The 22,770-nt window shown below is 37.0% G+C and overlaps 4 protein-coding genes and 1 pseudogene across 5 annotated transcripts in view; all 5 read left to right on the top strand.

Annotated features, from left to right (window-relative positions):
- The window catches only part of LOC112319923 (olfactory receptor 8H1), a 96,988-nt gene that overhangs the window by 29,732 nt on the left and 44,486 nt on the right, over positions 1-22,770 (top strand). The window lies entirely within an intron of this gene.
- On the top strand, positions 629-3,964 carry LOC128780939 (olfactory receptor 8H1). Of its 2 annotated transcripts, none has more exons than XM_053924661.2 (2): positions 629-895; positions 1,729-3,964. In XM_053924661.2, exon 2 carries the CDS (start codon positions 1,751-1,753, stop codon positions 2,696-2,698), a length of 948 nt encoding a protein of 315 aa, XP_053780636.1. In that variant the 5' UTR covers positions 629-895; positions 1,729-1,750; the 3' UTR covers positions 2,699-3,964. The 2 variants fall into 2 exon arrangements, with proteins under 2 accessions (XP_053780636.1, XP_053780635.1); XM_053924660.2 differs by having other exon boundaries at positions 1,709-3,962.
- Positions 7,914-10,165, top strand: LOC128780942 (olfactory receptor 8H1-like). Its single transcript, XM_053924667.1, has 2 exons — positions 7,914-8,185; positions 9,002-10,165. The coding sequence occupies exon 2, from the start codon at positions 9,044-9,046 to the stop codon at positions 9,989-9,991; it is 948 nt and encodes a 315-aa protein (XP_053780642.1). The 5' UTR covers positions 7,914-8,185; positions 9,002-9,043; the 3' UTR covers positions 9,992-10,165.
- LOC128780807 (non-histone chromosomal protein HMG-17 pseudogene) lies at positions 14,556-14,915 on the top strand (annotated as a pseudogene).
- On the top strand, positions 16,807-18,653 carry LOC112319951 (olfactory receptor 8H1). The gene is made up of 2 exons (XM_024577345.3): positions 16,807-16,833; positions 17,675-18,653. Exon 2 carries the CDS (start codon positions 17,694-17,696, stop codon positions 18,651-18,653), a length of 960 nt encoding a protein of 319 aa, XP_024433113.2. The 5' UTR covers positions 16,807-16,833; positions 17,675-17,693.

Below are 22,770 nucleotides of genomic sequence, written 5' to 3'. Positions count from 1 at the left end.
TTTGATGTAACGTTGGTCATGGAGTATCATGGAATCTCGGTCCAAAATGAGGTCTGGAGGCTAAATATATAGTGTAACAGTTATTATGCAAAACTGTAGATACATATGTATTAATAAAGTTAAACAAAATCGGGGGGAATTCATCAAAATGTTCCCACATGTTAAGCTTGTTCTCATTTTGTTCGTTGAATTTAGTTGTATTCTGATTATTTTGTAATTAACAGTGATAGTATGATAGTATCACACATGTAAACATAAAAATGTGTCATTGTGAAAAATGAATGATTCCATCCTGAGGTTTCAGTAACAGAGCAATTGCAGATGTCTTTATAAATGGCTCCTCCACCAACCCTGGTAAAACCTTACAGGATCACAAAAGAGGATGAAACCAGGTTCTTCCTTGTGTGTCATATAAGGAAAAAGGCAACTATTTCCTTAAATGATGACATAGCTGCATTTAGTCCCTGAGCCTTTGTCCTTGGAAACATGCCAGAAAAGCTTCCTTGGAAACTGGTCTCCAGGGAGGAGCAATGTTGCCTTATTCTCAATCATCAGTATATTATGAGGTGCCTTGGAGTACGGACAAGACATAGTTGGCTCCATTTGTGTTTGCAATTGCTGCCTGGATTTCAGACACAACTTCCTGGCAGATTTTCCATTTGACCAGGGCCTTAACAAAATTCTAAGTTGACATTTTTTCTTTTTTTTACCTCAGAGTAAAGCATGATGAATGCACGAAACTGTGCACAGAATTTAACTCTAAGGAAAGAATATAGTATAGAAATTGATGCCTCGAACAATTTTCTTGTTTTATTTGTGAGAAAAGGTTGAGAAATTTCTTGCCTGATAATATTGGAAGATGGCTTTTTTCTTTCTCCACTGACTTTGGCTTTTGGTAAGTATTACCCTGGAAATTTCAGAGTTTAGTTAAGATGAAATAAAAGGAAGGCATTGTATAAAATATATGCCTAAACATATCACTTAGGCCTTACCCTAAGAAATGCCCTGTTTTATGAAATGAGAAGTATACAGTTGATGGAATTATGGTCTACCATCAATGTACATGTTTTTAAAACATGATTTTTGGAACAAATCACATTTTGACGGCTCAACTTAGGAAAATATATGTTCTGCAAATTAATACTAATGCATGGTTTGTAATTTTGATCCCCAAGCATGAAATTTATTTCCATTACTATTAAATAATTTTCCAAAAAGAGCTCAGTAAATGATATATTAAAACTGTTTTTAAATTATTTATTACACAATATATCAAGTATTTTTTGCCATAGGATATTTTGAGTTACAAATCAAAATATAGTACAAAGACCATGTTCTCTGAAGTCACTCTCTCTTGGTAGAATGAGAGAGCCAAACTTAAAGAGCTGTGACTCTCAATAAGTTACATAAATAGTGCTCTTTATGTCATTTCTAAAAATGAGACTATAAATATAGCACCTATGGTAGGGTATTCTCATGAGAGGTAAATGTATTAATAAGGAAAAGCATTTAGGAGAGTATCAGGCTACTCTAACTACACAAATGTTAGTTTTTAGTATATCATGCCCAAGGGTCAATGTTTGCACACTTCTGTATTTTGCAATGCAATGTAATCTCCCATCATATTCTGTAGTCCACTACTTATTATTAACTTTTAGAAATATTAACCTAATATATAAGTCAACATTTATGAACTCGTTCCTGCCAGGTATCACCTTTATTTCTCAGCAGTGTGGAGCAGGTGGACAGAATGGGCAGAAGCAATAACACACGTGTGTCTGACTTCATCCTTATAGGGCTGACAGAATCTGAAGACATCCAGCTGGTCCTCTTTATCATATTTCTCATGATTTACCTGATCAGTGTGCTGGGAAACGCAGGGATGATATTGATCATCCACCTGGATCTCCAGCTTCACACCCCCATGTATTTCTTTCTCAGTCACCTGTCACTTCTTGACCTCAGTTACTCAACAGCCATCACACCTAAAACCTTACAGAACTTACTGACCTCCATGAAGCACATTTCATACATAAGCTGCTTCACCCAAATGTACTTTTTTATCTTCTTGGGTGTCGCTGAATGTTTTCTTCTCTCCTCAATGGCCTATGACCGCTATGTCGCTATCTGCAATCCTCTGCACTACCCCGTTGTTATGTCCAAGAGACTCTGCTGCTCCCTCGTCCTTGGGTCCTATTTCTTTGGCTTTATGTTCTCTGTGATCAATGTGTTTTTCATAAGCAGACTTCATTTCTGTGACTCCAATGTAATCCATCACTTTTTCTGTGACACTTCCCCAATCCTAGCCCTGTCCTGCACTGACACACGGGACGTGGAAATCATTATATTCATTTTTGGTGGTTCTGCTCTAATGGTATCTCTTATCACAATATCTGTGTCCTACCTGTCCATTCTGGCCACTGTACTGAAAATTACTTCCACTTCAGGAAAGAGAAAAGCCTTCTCTACATGTGCCTCCCATCTCCTGGGAGTCACCATCTTTTATGGCACGATGATTTTTACGTATTTGAAACCACGGAAGTCCTACACCTTGGGCAAAGATCAAGTGGCGTCTGTTTTTTATACTATTGTGATCCCCATGCTGAATCCACTCATTTACAGTCTTAGGAATAAAGAAGTGAAAAATGCTCTCATTAGACTCATACAGAAGAGAGAGGACTCCAGGCAATTAAAGTAACATTGTTTCTAAATAGTTAACTTTTATCTTCTTTCCTGTGGGTATTTTCTTCTTCTCTCCAAAAATCAATGAAGTCCTTTCATTTGTTTGTATTTCTGTTGAACCATCCTTTAGTTAATCAAATATAATCTTGGACATCTCCAAAGATATGTCCTTTGAAAATAAACTTATATTTATAAGCCATTTAAAATATGTGTTACAAACATGGTCCATTGTTTTTAAGGGCTACTTATCCACAAAATGAGAAAATATGGATGTCATATTTTAAAATATAGCACAGAAATTACCATGCATACTCCAATGGAAGAGAATTTTATTATGAAACAGGGCTCAGTTTTGGCACACTGATAAGAGTTTCAGAAAAAACATCATGTATTATATGGAGAAGAAATATAGCAGAGTAATGAGGAGCGCTGTCTGAGGAGGCAAACATTTTATGATTTATCTTCTATATCTACTCCTTGTTTTAGCTGTGTAAGTCTTAATAAATCAGTGAAACTTTGACATTTCCATTTCCACAACTGCACATGATAATATATCCAGGTCCACACTGTTATAACAAATATTAAATCATTTAAGGCGTTATTAATAAATGCTGACCATTGTCATTAGAAGATTTTACTCCTGCAATATTTTCAATGCACACAGCTTTCTCTTAAAGATTATTCACTTGTGTTTTATAAATTACTTCTGGTTAATCTAATTGAGAAACACACACACAACTAAGAGGAAACTGAGAACAACTATAAAGGACACATGGACCAAACCAAATTGGACTGGGTGGGAATGGGGGTTGGGAAATGGAGACAACTGTATTTGAACAACAATAAAAACAAGCATTTACCATTTTGGAATCAGATCGGTATATGTTAACATTGAAGACAATTTGAATAATTTTGAAAAAATTAAGGAAATGGAAACACCTTAGCTATTGCTAACAGTCCTGTATGTGTTCTTTCTTCTAGATCACTGGTTATGAAAGTAGGTATGTGCATCCATTACATAGATAAGCAAAATTTGTGTCATTTTATATTTATTTTTTGCAGGTTTCTGTACATACTTACATGTTTAATATCTGTCATTGAATTCAGAGATGAATGTGTTCTTGGTACAAGGGAGAAAAATCAACACTTTTATGATACAATGCTCTGGACCTGAATTTTGTAAATTCATCAATTTAAAAATCTTCATGCAGTGATATAACTTTAGTGTCCACCTTCTAAAAATTTTAACTCTTTACATTTCTGTGATGTGTCAATAAAGCTCAGTAAACTTCCTTTTGATATTCTGTGTTTGTTTAAAATTTATTGCCTCTTTCTTGACAAGTATAGGCTTCTTGTGGTCATTAAAATAAATTCTTAAGCTAAATTCTTAACTCTTTTGCTTTGTATTGTACAAGAGATGTTGTAAAGCTAAGAATTGATAAAATTTGTGGAAAACTAGAAACTTTATTCGGGTACAATGCTAAAATTTCCTTTATATTTAAACATTTTCCTGTACATAATCTGGATTAGTTTTACCTGTTATTTAAGAGCTACATAAAAACATATATTTTCACTTTCGACTTAAGTGTTTTTTTGAAAACCACTGTATTGAAGTTTACTTGACATGTAAAATGTGTACACAGTTGATGTATGCAATTACTTGAGGTTTTCCAAAAATATACAACAATGTATATTAGATCGTCAAATTTTTACCCAAAAGGCTATGGCAGGGTACCACAGGGCCCTTATCTTTGCATCTTGGTGAGCAAAAAGTGGGATCACAGGATCAAAAGACAAGTCCATTTTTAAGTTTTTGAGGAAATTCCATACTGTTTTCCACAGTACTGCATAGTCTGCACTCCCACCTACAGTGCACAAGGGATCTCTTGCCCTCACATTGTCACCAACACTTGTTGTATGTTGATTTATTAATGATGACCACTCTGATGGGAGAGAGGTGACATCTCATCATGGTGGTTTGAGTTTGCCTCTCTCTGATGATCAGTGTCATGGAATATTTTTTCAAATGCATTTTGGGCATCTGGATGTCCTCTTTTGGAGAAGTGTCCATTCAGGCTCTTTGCCTATTTCTTACTTGGGTTGTTTGACTTTCTGGTGTTGAGTTGGACAATTTCTCCATATTCCTTGGAGATTAAACCCCTTATTAGATGTATTATTGGTAAACATGTTATTTTATACAGTTGGTACCCTTTTCACTTTGTGGAAGGTTTCTCTTGCTGCACAGAAGCAATTATTACAATAAAGTGCATCATTATTTTTAGAAGTAAAACTTAATTTTTTTTTTTATTTTACTAGTTCCAAAGAGTCAGCTAAGTGTCCATCATTAGATGAATGGATAAAATAACTGGGGTAATTGACCCTGTGGAATAATATAATAATAATAATAATAATAATAAAATGAAGATCTTTATCCACACCAGAAGTCATCTTGAGAAGTTCTGCAGGCTTTCCAATAAAAGTTCCTTTTCATAGATGTTTTAAAAATCCTCACCAAAGTATATGTTTATTGATTTTAGAAAGGGAGGATGAGGAAGAGAGAAACATCAATGTGAGAATCATCAATTGGTTGCCTCTTATATGTGCCCTGACTGGGGATCAAATGTGCAACCAATGTTTCTGCCCTGACAGGGATTTGAACCCAAAACATTTTCTTGTATGGGATGACAGGCCAACCAACTGAGACCCCTCCTCCAGGGCAGTCAGAGTCACTTTTATATCTACAAGAAGAATGATTTAAGTATCATGAAGTGACCCCATATTCACAAGAATATTTTAAACTTACTTTCACTGTCTGATATATCTATGTAAATATCTGTATATCTATCTGTCTGTCTGTCTGTCTATCTCTAGAGGGCAAGGGAGGGAGAAAGAAAAGGAGAGAAACATCAATGTGTGATTGCCTCTTGCGCACCCCCAACTGGGAACCTGGCCTGCAACTCCTGTGCCCTAGACTGGGAAATAAATCAGCGACTCTTTGGTTCGTAGGCCAGCACTCAATCCCCTGAGCCACACCAGCCAGGGCTCAGTGTATGTCTTTTGAAATCATTCCTTTTCTTCTACATCTTGGACAAATAATTCCCAGCATAATGTTTTAGCTTTCTTTCCATATTTGATTTTTTAATTCATATGTAAGACAACACTTGATTATATATAAAAACTTTATAGCTCCCCCAACCCCCAGAGCCCTAGCAGTGTGAACATGAAGCGAGAACAGCCCCTGGCCCCACCGAAGCCCACCCACTGCTGCATCCCCATGTGCAGCCTGAAGGTCCCACAGCCATCGCCATCATGCCCAAGAGAGGCTGAGGGGCCTTATACAGAAGATAAGGCCAATGTGAAGGATTAACCACAGAGAAGATCTGCCAGGTTATTGGTTAAACCTGCTCCTCCAAAGCCAGAGCCCAAACCTAAAAAGGCCCCTGCAAAGAAGGGAGAGAAGGTACCCAAAGGGAAAAAGGGGAAAGGTAATTCTGGCAAGGATGGGAATAACCCTGCAGAACATGGAGTTGCCAGAACATACCAGGCACAGAAGGTCGAAGGTGGTGGAACGCCAAGTGAAGTGTGTGCATCTTTGATAACTGTGTATTTCTGGTGAGTGTACAGTTTGAAATACTATTTTTATCAAGTTTTATGAAAATTCAGTATTTTCTTTCATTTTTCTTTAAGCTATGTAGTGAGCACACAGAACATGTAATTGTTGTTTCTGGGGGAAGGACATATAGTACTAATAGAATGTTTGCAAAGCTGGACTGACACGGGGAAAAAACACCTTTCCCTTCTAGATTTGAGAGACTTGCTCTTGGTTCCTGGGAGGAGGGATCCCTTGAGGTTGACACACATTAGCCACCTTGGCACAGGCACCTTGTGGTGTGGGCAAAGTAAATTCATTCTTAGGTCCTTTTCTCCCTCTCCACTTTAAGCATACACTTGACTCCCTAAAGCCCAGAGACCTGCTGGGACCTGACCCCCCAAAAATTGGTTACCAGTATGTTGGGCAATCTCGACTTCCCAGAGTCACCATGGAGATGGCATTCCTCAAAAAGAGCAAAAGCACCCTTTTTAGATTGTGGACCTAAAGACCGATAATTCTGCCACTTTCATTTAATTTCCTGAAAGTCACGGTAGGAAGGTGAAAATCTGTTAAACAACATGCCTAATATGAATTGTCAACCCTCACTCTAAACTCTCTTTGTTCAGAGCAGCAGATGAAGACTCCATTGGGTTTTATAATGGCTTTCTGATTTTGGTAGTCCATTGAAGAAGGGAGAATGAAAGTTCTTGTATACAGTTAACAATTACCTGCCCATGTCCTGCCTGAAATACCATGATTGTTTTTGAAAAGTATCTTTAACATTGCTGGGTACAGTTTGAAAAAATAAGAACACATTGATTATATGCAGAGTGCAATAAATAGCAAAACGAATTGTAGAAGTACTGCTGTGTGGATGAGTGGGGTCGTTGCCAAAGCTAAATGGGGAGCTGACACCATATTTTCCTTGTGACGCCCTGAAACATGTGTCAGCTGAGGACCCATTTAGAGGGAAGTTAGTCATGGGGCACAAGTCGATACAGCAGACAAGACATTGTGGGTTTGATGTAACGTTGGTCATGGGGTATCATGGAATCTCGGTCCAAAATGAGGTCTGGAGGCTAAATATATAGTGTAACAGTTATTATGCAAAACTGTAGATACATATGCATTAATAAAGTTAAACAAAATCGGGGGGGAGTTCATCAAAACGTTCCACATGTTAAGCTTGTTTTCATTTTGTTCTTTTCATTTTGTTGCATTATGATTATTTTGTAATGAAGAGTGATAGTATGATAGTATCACACATGTAAACATAAAAATGTGTCATTGTGAAAAATGAATTATTCCATCCTGAGGTTTCAGTTACAGAGCAATTGCAGATGTCTTTATAAATGGCTCCTCCACCAACCCTGGTAAAACCTTACAGGATCACAAAAGAGGATGAAACCAGGTTCTTCCTTGTGTGTCATATAAGGAAAAAGGCAACTATTTCCTTAAATGATGACATAGCTGCATTTAGTCCCTGAGCCTTTGTCCTTGGAAACATGCCAGAAAAGCTTCCTTGGAAACTGGTCTCCAGGGAGGAGCAATGTGGCCTTATTCTCAATCATCAGTATATTATGAGGTGCCTAGGAGTAAGGACAAGACATACTCTGCTCCACTTGTGTTTGCAATTGCTGCCTGGATTTCAGACACAACTGCCTGGCACATTTTCCGTTTGACCAGGGCCTGAACAAAATTCTAAGTTGACATTTTTTCTTTTTTTTACCTCAGAGTAAAGCATGATGAATGCACGAAACTGTGCACAGAATTTAACTCAAATTCTGTGAAGTATAGAAATTGTTGCCTCAAACAGTTTTCTTGTTTTATTTGTGAGAAAAGGTTGAGAAATTTCTTGCCTTATAATATTGGAAAATGGTTTTTTTCTTTCTCCAGTGATTTTGGCTCTTGGTAAGTATTGCCCTGAAAATTTCAGAGTTTAGTTAAGATGAAATAAAAGGAAGGATTGTATAAAATATATGCCTAAACATATCACTTAGACCTTACCCTAAGAAATGCCCTGTTTTATGAAATGAGAAGTATGCAGTTGTTGGAATTATGGTCTACCATCAATGTACATGTTTTTAAAACATGATTTTTGGAACAAATTACATTTTGACTGCGCAACTTAGGAAAATATATGTTCTGCAAATTAATACTAATGCATGGTCTGTAATTTTGATCCCCAAGCATGAAATTTATTTCCAATTACTATTAAATAATTTTCCAAAAAGAGTTCAGTAAATGATATATTAAAACTGTTTTTAAATTATTTATTACACAATATATCAAGTATTTTTTGCCATAGGATATTTTGAGTTACAAATCAAAATATAGTACAAAGACCATGTCCTCTGAAGTCACTCTATCTGGGCAGAATGACAGAGCCAAAATTTCATGGTTGTGACTCTCAATAAGTTACATAAATTGTGCTCTTTATGTCGTTTCTAAAAATGAGGCTCTAAGTATAGCACCCATGGTAGGGTATTCTCATGAGAAGTAAATGTACTAATAAGGAAAAGCATTTAGAGGAGTGTCAGGCTCATTCTAATTAAACAAGTGATAGCTTTTATTATTATACCATGCCCAAGGGTCAATATATGCCCACTTCTGTATTTTCCAATCCACTATAATTTCCCGATCACATTCTGAAACCACTTATATTATAAATTTATAGAAATAATAACCTAATATATAAGTCAACATTTATGAACTCGTTCCTGCCAGGTATCACCTTTATTTCTCAGCAGTGTGGAGCAGGTGGACAGAATGGGCAGAAGCAATAACACACGTGTGTCTGACTTCATCCTTATGGGGCTGACAGAATCTGAAGACATCCAGCTGGTCCTCTTTATCCTGTTTCTCATGATTTACCTGATCAGTGTGCTGGGAAACGCAGGGATGATATTGATGATCCACCTGGATCTCCAGCTTCACACCCCCATGTATTTCTTCCTCAGTCACCTGTCATTTCTTGACCTCAGTTACTCAACAGCCCTCACACCGAAAACCTTACAGAACTTACTGACCTCCACGAAGGACATTTCATACATAAGCTGCTTCACCCAAATGTACTTTTTTATCTTCTTAGGTGCCACTGAATGTTTTCTTCTCTCCTCAATGGCCTATGACCGCTATGTTGCTATCTGCAATCCTCTGCACTACCCCGTTGTTATGTCCAAGAGACTCTGCTGCTCCCTCGTCCTTGGGTCCTATTGCACTGGCTTTATGTTCTCTGTGATTAATGTGTTTTTCATAAGCAGACTGCATTTCTGTGACTCCAATGTAATCCATCACTTTTTCTGTGACACTTCCCCAATCCTAGCCCTGTCCTGCACTGACACACAGCATGTGGAAATCATGATATTCATTTTTGGTGGCTCTACTCTAATGGTATCTCTTATCACAATATCTGTGTCCTACCTGTCCATTCTGGCCACTGTACTGAAAATTACTTCCACTTCAGGAAAGAGAAAAGCCTTCTCTACATGTGCCTCCCATCTCCTGGGAGTCACCATCTTTTATGGCACTACGATTTTCACGTATTTGAAACCACGGAAGTCCTATACCTTGGGCAAAGATCAAGTGGCATCTGTTTTTTATACTATGGTGATTCCCATGCTGAATCCACTCATTTACAGTCTTAGGAATAAAGAAGTGAAAAGTGCTCTCATTAGACTCATACAGAAGAGAGAGGACTCTAGGCAATTCAAGTAACATCGTTTCTGAACAGTTAACTTTTATCTTCTTTCCTGTGGGGTATTTTCTTCTCTCCAAAAAGCAATGAAGCCCTTTCATTTATTTGTGTTTCTGTTGAACCATCCTTTACTGAATCAAATATGATCTTGGACATCTCCAAAAATATGTCCTGTGAAATTCAATTTATATTTACAAGCCATAAAATATGTGTTAAGAACTTGGTCCATGGTTTTTAAGGGGAACTAATCCACAAAATGAGAAAATATGGATGTCATATTTTAAAATGTAGGACAGAAATTATCATGCATACTCCAATGGCAGAGAATTTATTATGAAACAGAACTCAGTTTTGGCACACTGATAACAGTTTCAGAAATCATGTCATGTATTATGAAGAAGAATTGTAGCAGAGTAATGAGGAGCACTGTCTGTGGAGACAAACATTTATTGAGTTATATGCTATATCTACTCCTCTTTTTAGCTGTGTAAGCCTTAATAAATCAGTGAAACTTTGCTGTTTCCATTTCCATAACTGCACAAATAATTAATATATCCTGGTCCAGACTGTTAGAACAAATATTATATCATTTAGGCGTTACTATTAAATGCTGACCATTATCATTAGAAGATTTCTTTTCCTGCAATATTTTTAATGCACAATGGCTTTCTCTTCAAGATTATTCACTTGTGTTTTATGAATTACTTTTGTTTAATCTAATTGACAAACACACACCCAACTAAGGAAAATCTCAGAACAACTATAAAGGACTCACGGGCAAATCGAAGTTGGGGTGGGATCAGGGGAGGGAAGTGGGAATGGTTGGACTGGCGGGGTAGTAGTTGGGAAAAAATGGAGACAACTATATTTGAACAACAATTTTAAAAAAAGTGTTTTACAATTTTGGCATCAGTTCAGTATATGTTAACATTGAGGAAGATTTGGATAACTTTGCAATAAATTAAGGAAATGGAAACCCCTTAGCAATTGTTAATAGTTTTGTATGTTCTAGATCACTGGTTATGAAAGTAGGTATGTGCATCCATTACATATATAAGGAAAATTTGTGTCATTTGTATTTACTTTTTGCAGTTTTCTTACATATTTACATGTTTAATATTTGTCATTGAATTCAAAGATGAATGTGTTTTTTGTATATGGGCAAAAAATCAAGACTTTGGTGATTCAATGTTTGGGACCTGAAATTTTGTAAATTCATCCACTTAAAAATCTTTGTGTGGTGACATATCTTTAGTGTCCACTGTCTAAAATTTTAAATCTTTACATTTTTGTGATGTGGCAATAAAGCTCAGTAAACTTCCATTTGATATTCTGTGTATGTTAAATGTATTGCCTTTTTTTCAGTATGTATAGGTTTCTTGTGCTCGTTAAAACATTACCCAAGATTAAAGAGAAGGAGAGAATCTTAGAAGCAGCAAGAGAAAAGGACACAGCTGCCTAGAAAGGACTTCCCATAAGACTGTCAGCTGATTTCTCCAAAGAGACCTTACAGGCAAGAAGGGGCTGGCAAGAAGTATTCCAAGTCATGAAAGGCAAGGACCTACATCCAAGATTGCTCTATCCAGCAAAGCTATCATTTAGAATGGAAGGGAAGATAAAGTGCTTCTCAGATAAGGTCAAGTTAAAGAAGTTCATCATCACCAAGCCCTTATTCTATGAAATGTTAAAGGGAGTTACCTAAGAAAAAGAAAATAAAAAATATGAACAGTAAAAATGACAGCAAACTCACAGTTATTAATGACCACACCTAAAACCAAAACAAAAGAAAACTAAGCAAACAACTAGAACAGAAACAGAACCACAGAAATGGAAATCACATGGAGGGTTATCAATAGGGGATTGGAAGGGGGAGAGATGGGGGAAAGGTACAGAGAATAAATAGCATAAATGATAGGTGGAAAATAGACAGGGGGAGGGTAAGAATAGTGTAGGAAATGTAGAAGCCAAAGAACTTATAAGTATGACCCATGGACATGTACTATAGGGGGGGAATGTGGGAGGGAGGGGGTGGGCAGGATGGAAATGAGTGAAGGGGCAGAAATGGGACAACTGTAATAGCATAATCAATAAATATATTGGAAAAAAATAAATTCTTAAATTAAATTCTTAACTCATTTGTTTTATGTTCTGCAAAACATGTTGTAAAGCTAAGAATTGATAAATTTTGTGGAAAACTAGAAACTTTACTCAGGTAAAATGCTAAAATGTCCTTTATATTTAAACATTTTCCCATACATAACCTGGATTGTTTTATCTTTATGTTATTTAAGGGTTATTCTGAAACATACTTTTTCATTTTCCAAGCATAGGTTTTTTTTTGAAGCCCACTGTATTGAAGTATACTTAACATGTAAGACGTGTATATATATGATGTATGCAATTTGTAGAATTTTTTCAAAAGTGTAGACCAATATATATTAGATTGCTAAACTTTCACTCCAAAGACTATAGCAGGGTACCACACGTTCCTTATCTTTGCATCTTGATGAGCAAAAAGTGAGATCACTGGATCAAAAGACAATTCCATCATTAAGTTTTGGGGATCATCCAACAGAAGATCCCCATACTGTTTTCCACAGTACTGCATAGTCTGCATTCCCACCCACAGTGCACAAGGGATCTCTTGCTCTCACATTGCCAACAACACTTCTTGTTTGTTGATTTTTTGATGATGACCGTTCTGACAGGTGTGAGGTGACATCTCATCATTGTGGTTTGAATTTCCTCTCTGTGAGGATTAGTGTCATTGAATACTTTTTTAAATGCATTTTGGGCATCTGGATGTCCTCTTTTGGAGAAGTGTCCATTCAGGCCCTTTGCCTATTTCCTAATTGGATTGTTTGACTTTCTGGTGTTGAGTTGTGCAAGTTCTCCATATTATCTGGATATTAAACCCCTTATCAGATGTATCATTGGTAAATATGTTATTTTTTACAATGGGCACCCTTTTCATTTTGTTGGTGGTTTCTCTTGTTGTGGAGAAGCAATTATTACAGTAAAGTGCATCACTATTTTTAGAAGTGAAATTTAATTTTTTATATTTTACCAATTCAAAAGAGTCAGCTGAGTGTCCATCAGTAGATGAATGGAAAAAATAACTAGGGTAATTGACACTCTGGAATACTACTTGGTCATAAAAAGGACAATTTTACCTTTGTGACAGCATGGATGGACCTGGAGAACATTATGGTAAGTGAAATAAGCCAGTCAGAGAAAAACAAATGCCATAGGTTGTCACTTATGGGGAATCTAATTAACAAACTGAACTAACAAGCAGAATAGAGACTCGAATAGAGATTTGTAGATAGAGAGGAAGTTGACCAGTCTCTTGGATTTGGGGGTTGGAGGCATTGAGCCCAAAAGACAAAGGACCCACGGACAGGAACAACAGTAGGGTGAGTGCTGGGGCAGGGGTGGGTGGAATGGAAGAGGTTGTAGGGAGGATGAATGGTAATGGAAAATAAACAAAATAAATAATAATCTACTTTTTAAAAAATAACAATAATATCCATGGTAGGGTACTTATATCCCAGGCTGTGCACAAGGTGATCTAGTCAACAGAAGCTATTGAAACTTGTATTTATATTTATGCTTATGTAAAAATCAAGCTTTAGTAATGTATACTATTGGTGGTAGTAAATTATATCATGCATAAATACAACTATACATTTAAAAAAATAAAAATAAAATTAAAACGGATATATTTCTCCACACCAGTAATTATCTTCAGAAGCTCTGCAGGCTTTCCTATAAAAGTTTCTTTTAATAGATGTTTTAAAAATCCTCACCAAAGTATATGTTTATTGATTTTAGAAAGGGAAGATGAGGAAGAGAGAAACATCAATGTGAGAAAGAATCATTAATTGGTTGCCTCTTGTATGTGCCCGACTGGGGATCAAATGTGCAACCAATGTTTCTGCCCTGAGAGGGATTTGAACTCAAAACATTTTCTTGTATGGGATGACAGGCCAACCAACTGAGACCCCTCCTCCAGGGCAGTCAGAGTCACTTTTATATCTGCAAGAAGAATAATTTCACTATCATGAAGTGACCCAATATTCCCAAGAATATTTTAAACTTATTATCTGTGTCTGATCTATCTATCAATTATCTATCTATCTATCTATCTATCTATCTATCTATCTATCTATCATCTATTTATCTATCTATCTGTGTCTGTCTATTTGTCAGTCTATCTACCTATCTATCTCCAGAGGGCAAGGGAGGGAGAAAGAAAAGGAGAGAAACATCAATGTGTGATTGCCTCTTACGCACCCCCAGCTGGGAACCTGGCCTGCAACTCCTGTGCCCTAGACTGGGAAATAAATCAGCGACTCTTTGGTTCGTAGGCCAGCACTCAATCCCCTGAGCCACACCAGCCAGGGCTCAGTGTATGTCTTTTGAAATCATTCCTTTTCTTCTACATCTTGGACAAATAATTCCCAGCATAATGTTTTAGCTTTCTTTCCATATTTGATTTTTTAATTCATATGTAAGACAACACTTGATTATATATAAAAACTTTATAGCTCCCCCAACCCCCAGAGCCCTAGCAGTGTGAACATGAAGCGAGAACAGCCCCTGGCCCCACCGAAGCCCACCCACTGCTGCATCCCCATGTGCAGCCTGAACGTCCCACAGCCATCACCATCATGCCCAAGAGAGGCTGAGGGGCCTTATACAGAAGATAAGGCCAATGTGAAGGATTAACCACAGAGAAGATCCGCCAGGTTATTGGCTAAACCTGCTCCTCCAAAGCCAGAGCCCAAACCTAAAAAGGCCCCTGCAAAGAAGGGAGAGAAGGTACCCAAAGGGAAAAAGGGGAAAGCTGATTCTGGCAAGGATGGGAATAACCCTGCAGAACATGGAGTTGCCAGAACATACCAGGCACAGAAGGCCGAAGGTGGTGGAAATGCCAAGTGAAGTGTGTGCATCTTTGATAACTGTGTATTTCTGGTGACTGTACAGTTTGAAATACTATTTTTATCAAGTTTTATGAAAATTCAGTATTTTCTTTCATTTTTCTTTAAGCTATGTAGTGAGCACACAGAACATGTAATTGTTGTTTCTGGGGGAAGGACATACATTATTAATATAATGTTTGCAAAGCTGGACTGACACAGGGAAAAAACACTTTTTCCTTCTGGATGAGAGACCTCCACTTGGTTCCTGGGAGGAGGGATCCCTTGACGTTGACACACATCAGCCACCTTGGCACAGGCACCTTGTGATGTGGGCAAAGTAAATTCATTCCTAGGTCCTTTTCTCCCTCTCCACTTTAAGCATACACTTGACTTCCTAAAGCCCAGAGACCTGCTGGGACCTGACCCCCCAAAAATTGGTTACCAGTATTTGGGCAATCTCGAGTTTCCAGAGTCACCATGGAGAATGCATTCATCAAAAGAGCAGAAGCTCCCTTTTTAGATTGTGGACCTAAAGACTGATAATTCTGCCATTTTCATTTAATTTCCTGAAAGTCACAGTCGGCAGGTGAAAAGCTGTTAAACAACATGCCTAATGTGAAATGTCACCCTCACTCTAAACTCTCCTTGTTCAGAGCAGCAGATGAAGACTCCATTGGGTTTTATAATGGCTTTCTGATTTTGGTAGTCCATTGAAGAAGGGAAAATGAAAGTTCTTGTATACAGTTAACAATTACCTGCCCATGTGCTGCCTGAAATACCATGATTGTTTATGAAAAGTATCTTTACTGAAGCTGGGTACAGTTTGAAAAAAAAAAAACACATTGATTATATACAGAGTGCAATAGTTAGCAAAGCAAATTGCAGAAGTACTGCTGTGTGGATGAGTGGGGTCATTGCCAAAGCAAAGTGGGGAGCTGACACCATATTTTCCTTGTGACGCCCTGAAACATGTGTCAGCTAGGACCCATTTAGAGGGAAGTTAGTCATGGGACACAAGTCCATGCACAAGACAAGACATTGTGGGTTTGATGTAACGTTGGTCATGGAGTATCATGGAATCTTGGTCCAAAATGAGGGCTGGAGTCTATATATACAGTTTAATAGTTATTATGCAAAATTGTAGATACATACGCACTAATAAAGGTAAACTAAATGGGAGGGAATTCATCAAAATGTTCCACATGTTACACCTATTTTCTCAATTTTGTATTTTAAGTTTTGTTGCATTCTGATTATTTAGTAATGAACAGTGATAGTACGATAGTATCACAAATGTAAGAATAAAAATGTTTCATTTTGAAAAATGAATTATTCCATCCTGAGGTTTCAGGTACAGAGCAATTGCAGGTGTCTGTATAAATGGCTCCTCCACCAACCCTGGTAAAACCTTAGAGGATAACAAAAGAGGGTGAAACCAGGTTCTTCGTTGTGTGCCATCCAAGGAACAAGGTATCACTATTTCCTTAAATGATGACATAGCTGCATTTAGTCCCTAAGCCTTTGTCCTTGGAAACTTGCCAGAAAAGCTTCCTTGGAAACTGGACTCCAGGGAGGAGCAATGTTGCCTTATTCTCAATCCTCAGTATATTATGAGGTGCCCTGGAAGACGGACAAGAAATAGTCGGTTCCACCTGTGTCTAAAAATGCTGCCTGGATTTCAGACACAACTCCCTGGCAGATTTTCCGTTTGACCAGGGCCTGAACAAATTCTAAGTTGACATTTTTTTTTTCACCTCAGAATAATGCAAGATGAATGCACAAAACTGTGCACAGAATTAAACTCAAAGGAAAGAATATAGTATGGAAATTGTTGCCTCGAAGTTTTCTTGTTTTATTTGAGAGACAAGGTGGAGAAATTTCTTGCCTGATAATATTGAAAGATGGTTTTTTTCTTTCTCCACTGACTTTGGTTCTTGGTAAGTATTACCCTAATAAGTAAGACTTTGAGTTAGGATAAAATAAAAGGAAGGCATTGTATAAAATACATGCCTAAACATATCACTTAGACATTACCCTAAGAAATGCCCCGTTTTGTGAAATGAGATATATATACAGTTGTTGGAATTATGGTCTACAAGCAATGTACATGCTTTTAAAACATGTGTTTTGGAACAAATCACATTATGACTGCTTAACTTAGGAAAACGTATCTTCTGCAAATTGATACTAATGCATGGTGTATAATTTTGTTCCCCAGGCATGAAATTTATTTCCAATTACTATTAAATAATTTTCAAAAAAGAGGTCAGTAAATGATATATTAAAACTGTGTTTTTAATTATTTATTACACAATATATCAAGTATTTTTTGCCATAGGATATTTTCAGTAACAAATCGAAATATAGTACAAAGACCATGTTCTCTGAAGTCACTCTGTCTTGGTAGAATGACAGAGCCAAACTTTAATAGCTGTGACTCTCAATAAGTTACATAAAATGTGCTCTTTATGTCATTTCTAAAAATGAGGCTAGAATTATAGCGCCCATGGTAGGGTATTCTCATGGGAAGTAAATGTATTATTAAGGAAAAGCATTAAGAGGAGTGTCAGGCTCATTCTATTTAAACAAATGATAGCTTCTATTATATCATGCCCAAGGGTCAATGTATGCCCACTTCCTTATTTTGCAATGCAATGTCATTTCCCCATCACATTCTGAAAGCCACTACTTATTATAAATTTTTAGAAATATTAACCTAATATGTAAGTCAACATTTATGAACTCGTCCTGCCAGGTATCACCTTTATTTCTCAGCAGTGTGGAGCAGGTGGACAGAATGGGCAGAAGCAATAACACACGTGTGTCCGACTTCATCCTTATGGGGCTGACAGAATCTGAAGACATCCAGCTGGTCCTCTTTATCCTGTTTCTCATGATTTACCTGATCAGTGTGCTGGGAAACGCAGGGATGATATTGATCATCCACCTGGATCTCCAGCTTCACACCCCCATGTATTTCTTCCTCAGTCACCTGTCATTTCTTGACCTCAGTTACTCAACAGCCATCACACCTAAAACCTTACAGAACTTACTGACCTCCACGAAGCACATTTCATACATAAGCTGCTTCACCCAAATGTACTTTTTTATCTTCTTAGGTGCCACTGAATGTTTTCTTCTCTCCTCAATGGCCTATGATCGCTATGTTGCTATCTGCAGTCCTCTGCACTACCCTGTTGTTATGTCCAAAAGACTCTGCTGCTCCCTCGTCCTTGGGTCCTATTGCATTGGCTTTACAAACTCTATGGTCAATGTTCTTTGCATGAGCACACTGCATTTCTGTGACTCCAGTGTAATCCATCACTTCTTCTGTGACACTTCCCCAATCCTAGCCCTGTCCTGCACTGACACACAGGATGTGGAAATCATTATATTCATTTTTGGTGGCTCTGCTCTAGTGGTATCTCTTATCACAATATCTGTGTCCTACCTGTCCATTCTAGCCACTGTACTGAAAATTACTTCCACTTCAGGAAAGAGAAAAGCCTTCTCTACATGTGCCTCCCATCTCCTGGGAGTCACCATCTTTTATGGCACTACGATTTTCACGTATTTGAAACCACGTAAGTCCTATACCTTGGGCAAAGATCAAGTGGCTTCTGTTTTTTATACTATTGTGATCCCCATGCTGAATCCACTCATTTACAGTCTTAGGAATAAAGAAGTGAAAAATGCTCTCATTAGACTCATACAGAAGAGAGAGGACTCCAGGCAATTAAAGCAACAACATTTCTAAACAGTTAACTTTTATCTTCTTTCCTGTGGGGTATTTTCTTGTTCTCTCCAAATAGCAATGAAGTCCTTTCATTTGTTTGTATTTCTGTTGAACCATCCTTTACTGAATCAAATATGATCTTGGACTCTTCTGAAATTATGTCCTATGAAATTCAATTTATATTTACAAGCCATAAAATATGTGTTAAAAACGTGGTCCGTGGTTTTTAAGTGGAACTCATCCACAAAATGAGAAAATATGGATGTCATAATTTAAAATATAGGACAGAAATTACCATGCATACTCCAATGGCAGAGAATTTATTATGAAACAGAGCTCAGTTTTGGCACACTGATAACAGTTTCAGAAATCATGTCATGTATTATATGGAGAAGAAATACAGCAGAGTAATGAGGAACACTGTCTTAGGAGCCAAACATTTTATGATTTATATTGTACACGTAATCCTCTTTTTTTGCTGTGTAAGCCTTAATAAATCAGTGAAACTTTGCTCTTTCCATTTCCACAGCTGCACATGATAATCAACATATCCTGGTTCATACTGTTATAATAAATATTAAGTCACTTAAGGCAGTACTAATAAATGCTGACCATTATCATTACAAGATTTTATTCCTGCAATATTTTTAATGCACAATGGCTTTCTCTTAAGGATTATTTAGTTGTGTTTTATAAATTACTTTTGTTTAATCTAATTGGCAAACACACAAACAACCAAGGGAAAACTCAGAACAACGATAAAGGACGCACGGACAAAACCAAGCTGGGGTGGGATCACAGGAGGGAAGGGGATGGCTGGACTGTTGGGGGAAGTAGTGGGTAAGAAAGGCAGACAACTGTACTTCAACAACAATAAAAAGAAAACATTTACCATTTGGAAATCAGATCGGTATATGTTAACATTGAAGAAGATTGGGATAATTTTGAAAAAAATAAGGAAATGGAAACTCCTTAGCGATTGTTATGAGTCATGTATGTGTTCTCTCTTCTAGATCACTGGTTATGAGTAGGTATGTGCATCCATTACATACATAGGCAAAATTTCTGTCATTTTATATTTACTTTTTGCAAGTTTCTGTACATATTTACATGTTTAACATCTGTCATTGAATTCAGAGATGAATGTGTTCTTGGTACAAGGGAGAAAAAACTACACTTTTATGATACAATGCTCTGGACCTGAAATTTTGTAAATTCATCAATTTAAAAATCTTCATGTAATGATATATCTTTAGTATCTACCTTCTAAAAAATTTAACTCTTTACATTTCTGTGATGTGTCAATAAAGCTCAGTAAACTTCCTTTTGATATTCTGTGTTTGTTATAAATTTATTGCCTCTTTCTTGACAATTATAGGCTTCTTGTGGTCATTAAAATAAATTCTTAAGCTAAATTCTTAACTCTTTTGCTTTGTATTCTACAAGAGATGTTGTGAAGCTAAGAACTGATAAAATTTGTGGAAAACTAGAAACTTTAGTCAGGTAGAATGCTAAAATATCCTTTATATTTAAACATTTGCCTACACATAATCTGGATTAGTTTTATAGGTGATTTAAGAGCTACACAAAAACATACTCTTTCATTTTTGACTAAGTCTTTTTTAAAAAAAAACACTGTATTGAAGTATACTTGACATGTAAAATGTGTACACAGTCGATGTATGCAATTACTTGAGGTTTTCGAAAAGTATACACCAATATATATTAGATCGTCAAATTTTTACCCAAAAAGCAATAGGAGGGTACCACAGGGCCCTTATTTTTGCATCTTGATGAACAGAAAGTGGGATCACTGCATCAAAAGACAATTCCATTTTTAAGTTTTTGAGGAAACCCCATACTGTTTTCCACAGTACTGCATAGTCTGCACTCCCACCTACAGTGCACAAGGGATCTCTTGCCCTCACATTGTCACTAACACTTGTTGTTTGTTGATTTATTGATGATGACCACTCTGACAGGTGAGAGGTGACATCTCATCATTGTGGTTTGAATTTGCATGTCTCTGATGATCAGTGTCATTGAATATTTTTTCAAATGCATTTTGGACATCTGGATGTCTTAGTTTGGAAAAGTGTCCATATAGGCCCTTTGCCTATTTCTTAATTGGATTGTTTGACTTTCTGGTGTTGAGTTGTATAAATTCACCATATTCTATGGAGATTAAACGTCTTGTCAGATGTACCATTGGTAAATATGTTATTCCATACAATGGGTACCCTTTTCATTTTGTGGAAGGTTTCTTTTGCTGTACAGAAGCAATTATTACAATAAAATGCATCATTATTTTTAAAAGTGAAATTTAATTTTTTTATTTTACCAATTCAAAAGAGTCAGGTAAGTGTCCATCAGTAGATGAACTGATAAAATAACTAGGATAATTTACACTGTGCAATACTACTTGGCCATAAAAAAGGAAAAATTTTACCTTTGTGACAGCATGGATGGATCCGGAGAACATTATGGTAAGTGAAATAAGCCAGTCAGAGAAAAACAAATCCCATAGGATTTCACTTACATGTGGAATCTAATGACCGAACTGAACTAACAAGCAAAATAGAGACAGATTCGTAGATAGTGAAGAAGTTGACCACTGTCTTGGGTTTTTGGGATGGAGGCATTGAGCCAAAAAGACAAAGGGCCCATGGACAAGACAACAGTGTGGTGAGTGCTGGGGAGGGGGTGGGTAGAATGGAAGAGGGTGTAGGGAAGAAAAATGGTAATGGAAAAAAACAATACATAATAACCTATTTAAAAAGCAGATCTTTATTCAACCAAATATTAACTTCTGAATGTCTGGAGTATTGACAGACTTCCCTATAAAAGTTCCCTTTAATAGATGTTTAAAAATCCTCACCAAAGTGTATGCTTATTGATTTTAGAAGAGAGGAAGGGAACGACAGAACAAGAGAGAGGAACATCAATGTGACATAGAAACATCGACTCGTTGCCCCTTATATGTGTCCCGACTGCGGATCAAATATGCAACCAATTTTTGTACCCTGATAGGGATTTGAATACAAAACGTTTTGTTGTATGGGATGAGAGTCCAACCACCTGAGACCCCTCCTCCAGGGCAGTCAGAGTCACTTTTATATCTGCAGGAAGAATGATTTCACTATGATGAGGTGACCTAATATTCACAAGAATATTTTAAACTTATTTTTAGTGTATATCTATCTATCTATGTATCTGTCTATCATCTATCTATCTATCTATTAATGAAGGGGGAGGGAGGGAGAAAGAGAAGGAGAGAAACACCAGTGTGTGGTTGCCTCGTATGCAATCACTCGAGAGTGGGGACCTGGCCACCACCCCTGGCATGATCCTTATACTGGGAATTGAACTGGTGACTGTTTGGTTCACAGGCTATCACTCAATCCCCTGAGACACACCAGCCAGGGCTCAGTGTATATCTTTTCAAATTATTCCTCTGCTTCTACATCTTGGACAAATAATTCTCCATATAATATCTTAGCTTTCTTTCCATATTTTAATTTTTAAGTTCATATATTAGAAAACACTTGATTATGTACAGAGTGAAATAAGTAGTAAACCAAATTGTAGAATTACTGCTATGTAGATGAGTGGGGTGATGGCCAAAACAAAATGGGGAGCTGACACTGTATTTTCCTTTGATGCCCTGAAACATGTGTCAGCTGAGGACCCATTGAGAGGGAAGTCAGTGATGGGGCACAAGTCCATGCACCAGACAAGACACTGTGGGTTTATCACAAGCTGATGTAACATTGGTCATGGCGTATCATGGAATCTTGGTCATGTAATGAGGGCTGGAGGCTAAACATACAGTGCAATAGTAATTATGCAAAACTGTAGTACACACATTTGCATTAATAAAGGTAAAAACATAGGGGGAGTTCATCAAAATGTTCTCACATGTTAGACCTGTTCTCATTTTGTTCTTTGAATTTTGTTGCATTCTAATTATTTTGTAATGAACAGAGATAGTATGATAGTATCACACATGTAAACATAAAAATGTGTCATTGTGAAAAGTGAATGATTCCATCCTGAGGTTTCAGTTACAGAGCAATTGCAGATGCCTCTATAAATGGCTTCTCCACCAACCCAGGTAAAACCTTAGAGGACCACAAAA

This window comes from Desmodus rotundus, chromosome 5 (genome assembly GCF_022682495.2).
Source record: "Desmodus rotundus isolate HL8 chromosome 5, HLdesRot8A.1, whole genome shotgun sequence".
NCBI classification, from domain to species: domain Eukaryota; kingdom Metazoa; phylum Chordata; class Mammalia; order Chiroptera; family Phyllostomidae; genus Desmodus; species Desmodus rotundus.
This window is presented reverse-complemented; position numbering and strand designations above follow the sequence as displayed.

What these genes read in the sequence shown, in the direction of transcription:
- LOC128780942 (XM_053924667.1), top strand. Translation starts at nt 9,044, where the DNA reads ATGGGCAGAAGCAATAACACACGTGTGTCTGACTTCATCCTTATGGGG.
- LOC112319951 (XM_024577345.3), top strand. Translation starts at nt 17,694, where the DNA reads ATGGGCAGAAGCAATAACACACGTGTGTCCGACTTCATCCTTATGGGG.
- LOC128780939 (XM_053924661.2), top strand. Translation starts at nt 1,751, where the DNA reads ATGGGCAGAAGCAATAACACACGTGTGTCTGACTTCATCCTTATAGGG.